Source organism: Scatophagus argus, chromosome 3 (assembly GCF_020382885.2).
Source record: "Scatophagus argus isolate fScaArg1 chromosome 3, fScaArg1.pri, whole genome shotgun sequence".
NCBI lineage: Eukaryota > Metazoa > Chordata > Actinopteri > Scatophagidae > Scatophagus > Scatophagus argus.
Window position 1 is genome coordinate 15,173,908 of NC_058495.1, and position 13,478 is coordinate 15,187,385.

The 13,478-nt window shown below is 42.1% G+C and overlaps 1 protein-coding gene across 2 annotated transcripts in view; it reads right to left on the reverse strand.

Annotated features, from left to right (window-relative positions):
• Window positions 1-13,478, reverse strand: part of LOC124056509 (low-density lipoprotein receptor-related protein 1-like) — an 81,625-nt gene that overhangs the window by 50,348 nt on the left and 17,799 nt on the right. For both annotated transcript variants that reach the window (XM_046384006.1, XM_046384005.1), the window contains exons 3-6: window positions 7,194-7,331; window positions 3,739-3,858; window positions 3,087-3,215; window positions 2,709-2,972 (exon numbers count right to left, since the gene is read on the reverse strand). In XM_046384006.1, coding sequence (XP_046239962.1) covers window positions 2,709-2,972; window positions 3,087-3,215; window positions 3,739-3,858; window positions 7,194-7,331 — 651 coding nt within the window. The remainder of the gene's footprint in view (window positions 1-2,708; window positions 2,973-3,086; window positions 3,216-3,738; window positions 3,859-7,193; window positions 7,332-13,478) is intronic.

Sequence of the window (13,478 nt, forward strand, 5' to 3'; positions counted from 1 at the left end):
GAATAGAAAGAGGGACTAAGAAAAAAAGAGTTAAAGGAAATGCAATGAAAGTGAGTGAGAGTGAGTGAGCGAGCGAGTGGGAGGTGTGGAGCCACATGTGGACAACTCATCTGAGGCATACTGAGGTCATGAGTCATTCCAACCACACGCGCATCATTTCCTGTATGTTCTCCCTTGCCACTGGCTTCCATGGACTTCTTCCATGTTGACTGTGAGCATAAACCTGCTCCTCCTATTCTGTCACACGCTAGCAGCCTGTCCAGAAGACCTGACCTGAGCTGTCTAGGCAGTCAAGGAGGATTATCTGCTGAAACAGATATGAAAAATCTGCACTTTTGTATTGCGCTGTTTCATGCTGATGCTACTCATTCAGTTCAGGATCCTCTGAATGGCCAAAGGTTGCAGCACTCTGAACATTCCTGATATCATTTCATCAGAAATATAAAGTTTTGCGCTTATATTTCCATTTTAGGAAACAATCAGGATTTCATTGTCTCTGTCGATGTGATTTGTCTTGTCAAATCTCATATTCTCAAAATACATTCAAATTTCATCTTTTGAAATAACAACAAAATAGTCATATTGTCCCTGGATACAGTAATTTCCTTTCAGTTCCTTATTTCAGCTCTAATCTTTCACCATCATCAGTCATGTACATCCTGTCCATACTGCTCAATGCAGTCAGTTCTCCATTTTATCTGTGTGCATATGTGTGTGTGTGTGTGTGTGTGTGTGTGCACGTTTCTGTCAGGATACTGTAGTGAGTGTATGCCATGGAGAACCAACTGAGGCTGCTGGAATTTCCTGCACACGCTTCTGGTTGTTTAATTGTCGAGTCTGATGAGAGTTGAGGTTTTGGTGAATGTTACATGTTGATAGCCACAGTGATAACCCTAGTTCTTTTACCAACTCTGGTCAGAATTATTAACACAAAAATACATTTATGCCAAATAGAAAATCTCTATATCAACGTGGCACTGCCTCTGTAACTCTGAGGAGGGTGTTAAGATGTCTTTTTTTTCTGCATGAGTCTGAAATCAATCAGGCTCATGCAGGGATGTATTGTGTGATGTGCTAATAACAGATGTAGCATTAGCAAGGCTCAAAACAGACAAAGAGGTGCATCAGGCTTGGTCTTCATCTCATCACACTGAGGGACATCAAAATGCCTCATGCATAATTTTCACAGTTCGGAGAGTGTCTGACATCATATGGTTTGAAATGACCATATTTCCATGTGATAGCTACAGCACTTTGTGTATGCATGTGGAGGGCAGCTGCCAGATTGTCATCATTCAGTCTTTTCATTTTCTCTGACGGTGTTCACAGAGAAAGTCATTTCTGTCAGGTTAATACACTCTCCAGCCACATGGAAAAGGGATGCAAACGGAGACAAACCGCTGCATACTGAGTGGATGTGATCGGTCACGACGCTTGCATGCAAGCGAAAAAACAGAAAGGATTGTGGGTGGACTTGTGAAGGACAGGGCAGGGAATATGAATATAATGACTAAATGAGTGAGAAATGTAATGTTTTTTTATAAATCAAAGCCAAGTGCTTTAATTAATGTTTGCAGATAAGTATGGCAGTGCAGACAGTCCTTCTTCCTAAGACATGGTACAATGACACATTAAGTTGACTTTGTGGGGATAAATGTGTCATTTCTGTGACTGTTTTCCCTCTGGGTCACAGTGAAGATAAGCTGCCCACAAGTCAAGGCACAACACAGGTAGAGATTTGGAAGAAGTGATAAAGGGAGAGAGGGGAAGCAGAATGAGGGTGTGGAGGTTTTTGACCTATAGGTCGTCTACACTCGACAGCTTGCACATACACACCTCTGTCTTTTAGTTTCGCTTTTACAGAAGAAAAGACTCTTTGTTTTTTTCTGAAATGAAACTGATGGCATGGAAAAACAGAGCAGTTTTAAATGTGTTGCCACAGTGTCTCAGGGTGTGCACAAGCACAGAGAAACTGAGGACGGAAGTGACAGGTAGTGATGTTCCATTCACGTGTTCACATCTGATACACATTTGAAACAACCCACATACATACACACATGAACATTCAGACAAACAAGCCCAGCTAAATTACCATCAGCAAAGGATGCAAACCAGACAAAACAAATAATTCAAGGTGAGGATCAGCCAAGTTTGTGGCATAAGGTTTTACCACACCTATCTGTTGGGTGGCGAAGATCATGGAAGGCCAAACCCACAGGTGCATCAGACTGACTTGTTCGATGAATCACACATGCAGGTATCTTATTCTAATTGTATTCATTTCAAAATACCAACAGGATCACAAACAGTCCTGAAAACACCTGGCAAATCCCAGGCCAGATAATTTACGTGTTTCAAGACAATGCATTACGAGTAGCAAACCCTTCAAGCAAAACATCTTTTTCTTGTGTGAGGTAACTTTTTCTGCTGTTGTATTATGCGTTTTAATCTGGGTTGTAACATGGTGCTGTGTAGTGTGCTTGCCTGTGTCAAGGCAGTCAAACAGAAGAAAATACAGCACAACACAAAATACTCCATCACTGATTGCAAATAACACCAGCAGGAGTCAAGAAATGTCTTAAACGTGTCGTTTTGTCAGAGAAGACTTCTGATATGTCACATGTGCACTTCAAGCCAGTAAAAACCTCCCTAATATTCCACTAAATACCAGTGGAACTCTGGTTGTGTGCAGCCGTTGTTGTACTCACGGTGCAGGCTGAGGGAGATGTTGATGACTCTCTCCTCTGTGAAGCTCTTCAGATTGGGGATCTTGGCACATTTGAGGTGTGTGGACGAGGGCGAGTCTCCTACGTGGATCCAGCAGACGGTCTCCTCGGCGTAGAGGAAGTCCATGGCTGTGGTTTGTTTGGTGCTGGTGGACAACAGGCTGTGCACTGTGGTGCCACTCAGTGAGGTTGCTTGGATGTTCTGGGAGTTGGCGATCAACAGAACAGGCAGACGGTCTACTGGCACTGGAAAGTAACATGGACATACCTAACAGTTAGGAGGAGGAACATGAACAGAAAATCCCCACAGTATCAGCCAGACTGGTACGTTCAGAACTGCCGCCGTCTGCTCATACTCACCATTCTTGGCCTTGCATGAGCGGTTATCCGGCTGGGACAAGTAGCCCTCCACACACGAGCAGGTGTAGGAGCCTTCAGTGTTGGTGCAGGTCTGACTGCAGGTCCCATACACACTGCACTCATCAAAATCTGAACCGCAGAAACAACAGAGGGTCTTAGTGCGCAGATACAGCAAATAACAAATTCTAGTGTAGAAATTAGTGCCAACTGAAAATAAAAACATATAACTTCTCATTAAAAACTGATTCTGTGGCTCCTACTTGTTTATTTTTGACTCTTCTCATTAAAGGTGGCTTGTTCTTGTCATCCATCAATGCCAATAAAGGTTTCAAAACAAGATTCTGCAGGAAACCCACCACGCTCCCAGGCCCCTGCACTTGTTTTCTCCCAAACCTGAATAAACACTGGTGCAGGTTTGGAAGCTAAAAGAAGTTCAGCACTGATGTGGAGTCACCGAACTCATAAGTGATGTGAGCGAATGTTTGTTTCTGATGCAGAATATTACAGCTATTCTGTGGCACTCTCAACCAGAATGTTCATGCAGGAAGAAAAAAACAAAAAAAAATGTACTTTTACACACTCACTAATTAAATTAAATTTGCAGCACAAATATTTAAGCTTCTCCAGAGGGTCACTGTTTAGAGGAACTCACCTTTGCATGTCTTTCCGTCTGGGCTGATCTCATAACCACTCTTACAGTAACAAGCAGGCCCTGCTGGAGTCACCGCACAGGTTTCCTGACATCCCTTGAGCGAGCAGTTGGAAATGAACTCTGAAGGTGGACAGAAGACAAAATACACAGCATTTATGCATTTAGCATAATGTGCGTAGGAAGACAGGGAGGGGACAGACACTGTATAAAGGAACAACTGACATAAGATAAGTTTATTCAGCTAAGCTGCTACTGAGCTGAAAACACTGCCATCTGCGGCTCTAAACTCACAGATTATGCTGCGATCACTCATCTAACACACTGAGAGAGGCATCCCTGTAGGTAACAAGAGAAGGTGCGGCTGCTGAAGCTGCCACTGAATGCTTTCTGTAGAATATTTACAGCTCAGCAGGGTGGTGACGTACATAAATGCATGTCCATGGCTCAGTTAATGAACAATACCCTCTGCACTGTGTCAAACGTAAATAAATTAGAATGTGATAATTTGCTAATCATTTTTTTTTGACATGTACTCAGTGGAAAACAGTACGTAAATAATAAGTTTAATGTTTTACTTGTTCAACTTGAATTTGATGGTGGCAAAATGCTTCAAACAAGTTGGGACAGGGGAAATAAAGGACCGGGAGTGCTGCTCAGAAAACACCTGTTCGGAACATTCCACAGGTAAACAGGTTCACTGGTAACAGGTGATACAATCATGATTGGGTATTATATATTATTATATCTATTTTGTCAGAATGCATCACAGATGAGAGTGAGGAGTTCAAAATGCAAAACTCACTCAAGCCAACAAATGGATCCCAATTACAAAAAGCAGCAGAGAGACAAACAAGCTTTTGGTGATTTTTTTTTTTATTATTATTTTGATTTTCCATTTTTTCCCATAACTATATTCTTCCAAAGATAAAATGCATTCATCTGTTTAGCTCTCTGTTTAAATGTTTGCTCTGGTCTCAACTGAGCACAGAGCATTAAGTGGTTCTCATGTAATCCGTTACTCCTCTCAGAACCTAACAAGCTGTACTGCGCTACAAATCTGTGTTCACTTTTTTACATCCCCATCCTAAAAATATATATACAACCATCCTCAAATCATTAACGTGGGATCAGATGTAAATATGACATTAATGCTCGTTAATATACCAGCCTTTAGTTCTTCATGGTCCAACATTTAAGGAGAGTGGAAACTCAATTTAAATGCACAATAAAGTGTCATCTGTGAACTATATACTGGGGGTTTAGAAATATGGAAAAGTCAGCTCACCTCAGCTCATCTCGTGTTATAAAAATAACAACATTAAGCACTGCAGTTACTGCTCATATGAACTAATATGGCTGTTTCCTCTGTGATTCGGAGTTACATCTAAATGTGGCTGTTATTTTCACTATAAAAATCACAAAAATATGATGTCCTTCAAACTTTGAAGTGATGCGAGGGTGGATTACTAAAGGAAATATGAGCTATAAAGCCTGTTAACGGAAAGCCAAAGATGCAGTCATCAAATATTTCTACCTCTTCGGGAACCTCAACCATCTCAAGGCTGCACGCTCACATCAAATATAGCAGGGCACAAACACAACACGCTAAAGTCACACCTTCCAGTCAGCTGAGTGACACATAATGGAATCTCAGCAATTTTCAGCAGCGTACTGTGTATCTTGTGAGATATAAATCAAGACACTGTGAGTCACAGTAAAACAGACACAGTCAAGTCAACCCAGGATGAGATCTATCAGTCACAAGTGATTCACTTAGCCCAGAGACACAGGCAGGCAATTCACACTAACACAACACCTCCGGGGAGAGGAGGCCAAGCAAATAAACTTATTTCTCGTTAGTTTGTGCTTTTTTTTGCTATCTTTCCACAACTTCTACAGTCACTGACTGGCTCTGTTTGAGCGCTATATAACCAGCACCCCGTACAATGCAGCAAATATCATAGATTGCAGTATATAAATTTTCATGCTGCACTCCAGAGGCTTGCTGGGACAACCACAGTTCAAATTACAGACATGCCGGGAATTTTCCAAAACAAGTCTGAGCACTGAACAACTGAGATGTGTTTAGAAAACCAACATGGGCAACAATGTCAACAACCTATGCTGACACATGCTGCAAAATATTTACTGTGGAGCAAATGAAAGTACATCAGCTGCTCTGTTTTCATTCAGAGTGCAAACCACTCATCCCCGTCAGATGACTGGCCTCTGACTGGCACACTTAGCCCCCCTTAGAAAACAAAAGATTTCAACCAGAGATGTGTGTTACAGACACAGAAATACACTGACACACACTCACAACACCCCAACCCTTCAACATACTTGTAACCTGAAGCCCTGAGATGAACAGTCGTGGCCCCATGTTTGAGCCCAGAAAGCTGGTGAGCTCCACTCTAAGCTCGGAGACAAGCCGGTCTCAAAGTGAATGAAAATTTGATGCCTCCAATATTTCTTTAATAAATATTTCATCCTAACTCATTCTTTAACTGAAGGTGGGGAAAGTGAGGCGATGAAAACAAAGAAGACAAAGAAGAAGACAGATGTGCACGCTGAGCCGATCAAAATCTCAAAGTGATAATTAGACCTTTTTTTAAGAATCTAAGCTGGATTTGGTATAGGTTAGAAGTTGGAGAGGCAGATTTGTCACTTATGAAACGACTATCCAGTGTATATATACAGTAAGTGATGTAGCAGTAATAGGGACTGCTGGGTAGTTTTAACAATTATATGATCTGTGGTATAAATTAGTCCAATTAGAGACATAAGGCAGCTCGATGGGCAGTAAATAACTGTCACCACTCACGATTCCCTGCTAACCTTTAAACAAACTTCCAATAGAGGAAGTCCTCGAGTTCCGTTTAGACCTTCAAAATTTCCTGTAATAATTCATCCATCCAGTAGATACACTCATCTTTTGCACAATCGAGCTCTATTTCCTCTCAGTGTGGTCAGCATGGTCAGCACATCTGTTTAAAGGATATTACACTCTTTAGCCTCATCAGAAATTGGTTCCTAGTTTCTGGTTTCAACATAATAACTTCCCTAATTTAATTCGAGATGGTCAAATTAAATAATGACCATCTCGCTCCACATGCATCTGGATACAGGATGCATACAGAATAGCAGCAGGAAGAGGAAAGAAAAAAAATACCACAGCAAAATTCAGTATTTTCACACAGATGTGGTAAATCAATATGCTGCTGTGACTTCGCTGATGCTCCCTCGCGCTGTGAAGATCTCAGGGGTGAGAACTGTAGGAAAAGTACGCGACAAACAGAGCAACAGAAGCCCAGTCAGACTCCCATTTCCCCTTTCTTTCACCCGAACAGGATGTACTAGCACAGTATTATTAGTATTATGCTGCACACACTCATACTGCATATCCCAAACATGCACGTGTCCTTGCATGTCGTTACTATATGTGACAGTGATACCTCTGCAGTGTGGTCCCTCGTCCCAGCCGTCAGTGCAGTCGGGAGCCCCGTTGCACAGTTTGCTCATGTGGATGCAGAGTTCTGTTCCTCCACACTGGTACTCATTGGGAGGGCACCGCGATATGGCGCTGTGTGGACCTGAGGAAGACAAACATAAATATGGTTGACTGAAAAGGTCAGGATAAACTGAGGAGGGGAGTTGTGTTTGTTTATGCCAGCTGAATTTATTCTATTCCCAAGTGCCGTTTCCTGTAACCTTTAAGTGTGACAGTACATTGTAAAAATGAACAAGAGTCTTTGCTTCTCTGCATCATGTAAAATTCAGTTTCTGTTCGGTACATTAAATCTTGATAAACTCTACAAATGACAACATAAACATTAGGTCTTCTCTATAATTAAGGTTAGTTTTCAAAAATCATCTTTAACTCTTGTATCTGCTGTTGTTTGCCATGATTGACCTTTTAACTATTTATTAATCTCAACGCCGCTGTTCAACCAGGCACAGATGATCCAATCGTTCCTGCAAAATGGCTACAGATATTCTATAATGTTGTGGATAGCATTACTGGAGTCTTTCTTGGTTGCATTTTCAATTGTCATCTGATGTACAGTATACTGACTGTAAATTGGACTAAAATTGTACATGAAAATGAAAAATGCCAAACTCAAGTTATTTCTATGGCTGGATTTTGGAAAGGTCTCTGTGCAACTCAGCTGAAGTCACGAAAATCGCTCTTTCTGCTTGGGTTTAAAAGCATGCTCAGCTTAGGATAACAAAATTGCAGTGTGCCACCTCACATGTGAACACAACTCCAGCTGTGCCTCTTCAGCACCCTGCTACAAACGGGTTTGTTTGAAGCCATGAAGGCACACACAGCTCAAAACTGTGCAGCTATGATTTCTGAAGACTGAGCTCTCTCTGGGATCTTTGTCATGTCTTCTCCCTTTGTCTGTTTCATCCATTTTGTCTTTACTATGAAGTGTTCAGCAAAGCAGAAATGCTTTGAAATCACTCCTGCCCTGCCCTTTCCTTCTGCCAGCGGCTGACAGACGGCAAGCGCTATGTGCGGCTGACAACATATTAACAGACTGGAGCAACACAGAAATGTTTCTCTCTCTCTATCTATTCCTTCATATTTATGGATGGTACCAATGTGGCAAACCTCATCACAAAACTATTACACACCCTGATACAAGACCTGCAGTGTGTGGGCAGCAATCTGGCTATGAACACAGTAAAAACAGGCAAGATGAGGACTGGCTTACAAGGTTCCATCAGATACACCCTTATTGGGAATCAGTGGTGATTCTTGACCAACAGATGGACAAACTGAATCAGTCCCTCTTTTTCCTAACTACAAGTTCAAGTGTGTACTCATTACCTCCCAACTGACCCCTCATCAGGGATATACACAAGAAAGAGGCAAAGGGCAACAAAAATATGCACCAACTTTCTGTTTCCTGGTGTATTAAGATCTCCAACAGACTTCAACAGCTTCTTCTCAAAAAGCGCCTCCATGCTTATCCTGCACTGGGTGTCTGATGTCATCCCTGTCAGCCAAATAAACCCCCTGATAACAGTTAACTGATCAGTCACCTTGCAGTAATCAATGTCACAAAGTCTGGAAAACAAACAAGTCTCTGCATTTTTGCAAGTTGGGAAACTACATTAATGTCCTCTTGTACCAGCTCAGCATGTGTTGTCAAACTGCTATGCTTTCATTAACTGTCTCTGCAAGAACATCACAAGAGCAAGTGAAGAGCAAGTTTACATAGATCCTCTAATGATCACGAACAGCAATGTTTGTTCCCCTCTTTTCCTAATGTTGGCCGTTTTGTTGTTTTGTTTCCCAATACTGCTGCCTTCCCCTTCTCATCTGTCATGGATTTACATTCATGGTTTGCTCTTGCCGATTTAGCAGGCAGAACCACAAGGTCAGACATTCAAAGAACCATTGTGGCAGCAAAAGATGTCTACTGCAGAAAACTAGCAGGAATTACAAACACACCATTATCCTGACTGGACCTAGCAAAATGACTACCTTCGCTACATCTACAGCACACACACACATCCATCCTAGAGGCAAAACTCTGACAACAAGCGAGTCAGTGTAGTGGCATGGAGGCCTGGTATTGTAGTATGTGCTAGGAGAGGACTTTGGGATCCCTAGAAAAGAAAACATATTCACATAGGCTGAATATGAGTTTGGCCAAAACTACTGCCTCAAAGACAATACAGTAAATCGATGCAGCTTCAAGTCCATGTATAACGCACTGCTAAAATCACTGGACCAGGAGCAAGGGCTCTTCTCTTTAATGACCTTATCACCAAACTCTTTTTCTTGGATGACCTTTCCTGCCTTGTGTCTGTCACTTTTTCAGCCACAAAAAGATTAATGACAACTTCCGTCCTCAAGTCCAGTTAGTCCAAGTGCTGTCCCACTGCGATACACTGCGTTGTATCTTCAAACCTGCTGTCACCACTGTCCAATTCTGAGCGCTTTCACATGACTGATGAGCAATATACCCGACAGGCACTGCGACTGAACTCTGGAACAATAAGTACAGCAAAAACCGATTACTGGCAACACTAACCAAACAGATATCGTGGTTATGATAGCCTGCTCATATTAAACCATATATTCTGCAGAGGCTTGTTTGTAGGATATTTGCATGTGCTATATACTTACTGTACAGAATACTTAGGCAGACAGAGGGATGTTTCTGTTAAAGACAGCTTGTTATCTTAGCTTAGCATAAGGAGGGCTACTCTGGTTCAATCCTACCAGTACTTCTAAAGATCACTAATCAACACATTGTATCTTGTGCGTTTATTTCATACACAAATTGAAATACAGGTACAACATCTTCTGGTTTTCTTCTGAGTTATGTGCTGTAAGGCTTGCAGAAATCCCTGCACTCAGCCAGCCGTCTGAATGATCAACGGATTAAACATACAAGATAGAAGATAGCCTTGGAGAGTCAGGCTAGCTGTTTCCCCTCTGCTTCCAGCCTCCATGCTGCTAAGCTAAGCTAATCACCTGCGAGCTCTATTTTCATATTTAACAAATAGATCTGAAAGTGGTACTCATCTTCTCATCTAATTCTCAGCAAGAAGGTGCATGAATTAATTTCTATTTCTTAACTTACTTAACTATTTAAATCCCACTGATTCACAGAACAGCATACTAAACAACAACAACACTAAATGTACTAAATGTAAGGATTCTGTGACTCATAACAGCACATAATATGGCTTCCTGCTGTCTATTTTAACTGAAAAGTAGATTAAAATACAAGCAAGATGCATAAGCTCCTTCCTTCCTTTTGTTTTTGATGCATGAAAAAATTTAAGTTGAAACTGATCCCCCCCTCTGCTGGGTTCGTCTTTCTCAGCCCATGTGGAAAGTCAAACTGTTGGCTGTTGCTCCTCCTCCTCTTCCTCCTCCTCCTCACTCTCTCTTTATCTTTATCTCCTCCCTTCATTTTACTCTTTCAACATCTGTTGACCCATTTATAGGATGGGTATTTAAAAAAAACGAAGGCGGTAAGAAATAAAGAAAGAGGAGACAGAAGAAGTGGAACACCTCATCCACAGGAAGTGGACAGAGCCCCACAAGGCTTCATTCTTGTGCAAGCTGGCAACAGCCGGCGGTGCTGCTGTGGAAAAGACATTGCTAATTTGAATTGAACAGGCTCTTCTATTCAACATTCTTCTACTGTGAGTGAGCCAGGTTAGCAGGCCCAAACTTTTTTTCTTTGAGAAGTTTCTATTTGCTCTATTTCTCTACAATGCTGCATTCTTTTCATATGGAGAACTAGAGATCGTTCCAAGGCTTCACTTCTCTGTTACAGACGTCACAGGAACGTCATCTACAGACACAGATGTTTGTAGAGAAATTTCAAAATTGAAGCGTAAGCATGGCATTTGCAGTAAATACCCTTACAGTATGAATATTAACATCTGATGGATGCTTGTTTGCAGGCGGCCAAGTCACCATTACAGCCAAACAAAGCCTTTCTTCTCAGCACATCTATCAAAACAAGATTACAGCATGCTGGATTTCAAACACCTTGCCTTAGTGGAGTCTTTAAGCTGCAACACAGAGGTAGATCACATGCACTTTTCCAGTCCGAGGGAGAGAGGGCAGAGGAGGTGGCGAGGGAAGGGGGGCCAAGTAAAACTAAGGCCATTGTTTGGATCACACAAATCGGCTGTGGCCTCCTACAAAGCAGGCTGAGCCACGGTGTTGTAAGCAGCATCACGTGTGAAGCCTGATCTGAACTGTGGCACGGCCACCTGGAGGGAGCGCCGGGGACATGGTGAGGGCCACGGGTGGCACAGCACTTTCTAATTATGTACTGTTATAGGATTAATATGTTAGAACACATTCTCCTTAGTTTCTGCTCAAACCTTTTATACTTCTGTAACTGTTATTCTTTCACAAGTGACGTTTTTGTGGAATGATTCATCCTGGAAATTGTTGCTCTAATCTGTGTTTCCTCTCCAGTTGCAGAAAGAGGCGCAGCCAGCTGAGAAGGAGTCAAGATCTGGGTCCGGATCAGAATGTCCATGAGGCCAAAGCTTGTTAGGCTGTGGGGATTTTCCATTTGCAAGTTCATGCCTGCCCCCCACGTGCTGGTCAACACAAAGCTTATTCAATCAATAACAAACAACAGAAATAAACTGGAAGGGTACTCAGAAAGCACATACCACCAAGGCCAAAGGTCCACTCTTCTACATCATGTAAATCTGCAAGTGCAAGCACTATATGTCGGGATATTTTTCCACGGTTATTAGAATTACATAAAAGTGGAAGCCTCAACATAACCCCTCAATCATCACTTATAACCCACTAAAAGCGCGTGTGTGTGTTTGTGTGTAATTTCTTCCTCTTGTTCTTGTTCTTATCATTTTGCTGTGTTTGGGACATTTCCAGGCATCAGCTAAAGGGTAGTGACCTTGTAGTTCACAGCCAAAAACGGAGCGCAGTGTGTGAGGCTGGACTATAGGCTAAAAACACACTCTCAGTCTCTTTGCTCTGCTCTGTCTATGTTGCGCATTTATGAAGAGCTGCAAGTGTCTGGAGTGTGCTTTGTCCGAATTCACACAAAATCCAGTAATGTGGCACCTTCCTGTATGGTTTTGTGGAGGTGTGTGCATGTTTGTTTGCGCTTTGGAACGACACTACTCTAAAATAATCATAAAATTACTTTTTTAGTTCTCTGTTTCACTGTTTTGTTGCCGCGCTCGCCGCTCCCTCTCTTCATTCACTGTCTAGCTCGTTAAGCCACCAGAGACAAACAAACCAACAAACTGGCCTGAAAACATAACCTCCTTAGAGGTAATAACAGCTGCTGCCAATGCTACTGCAAAACATCACAGGGCCAAAATGAGGCCAACTGTGGAGAGCAATGAGGCTGTCCACTGCCTCAACTTTATTTTAAATCCCACAGATGCTTCCGTATGTGAAACAATATCAGAAATACACACGCAAATTATCACAGCACATTCAACTAACGAGCATTAGATAATTGAAACTAATCCTGCTACTTTTCACAGACATCAGCCATCCAGATATAGATAAATAATTTAATATGTTTATCCATAAATACACCTCATGAATAAATAGCTTTGCACCAGTTTACCGCCAGCAGTCTTCACATACTAATACTGGATTTCTCTAACTACTGAAGTCCACGCCTCCGCAAACCGGCAGGCCCTCTCTGTGATGCTTTTGGCCCTCATGACACATTCTTGGACACAGAATCTAAATCATGACCAAGCAGATCCAGAAGCACCCCATGACCCTCACCCACCACCCCCACCAGCATCACCCTGCAAAACAAACAAAACTCCTAACAAAATCAGGACACGGCGCCGAAAACAAGACGCAGCAACACCAGATCTTCATTTAGTCCTAAGAGGTGACCTAGTGGCTAACATGGGAGTTTGTGTTTTGTTGTTGCTACTCAACACAGTATTGTCAAGAAGAGCAGGCAGAGCAACGGCAACCCACAGCGTGGTGAGGGGAACAATGCCTGCTCTTCAACACTATTCATTTCTGACAGCTTTCCTAAAAACACTTCACCCTGCATGTGAAACACAACACATTAACCTGCCACTGCAACCACACCTGTGGGAGTCACAAAACTACTGGAGTGTGTGTTTCAACTAACTTATTTTTGTTTTTCTGGGTAATCATATTTTTATATAAATTTACAATATAAACGCACTGGATGGTTGGATCTTAGGTCTCTTGTCTCCCTACTCATCCCTTTCTG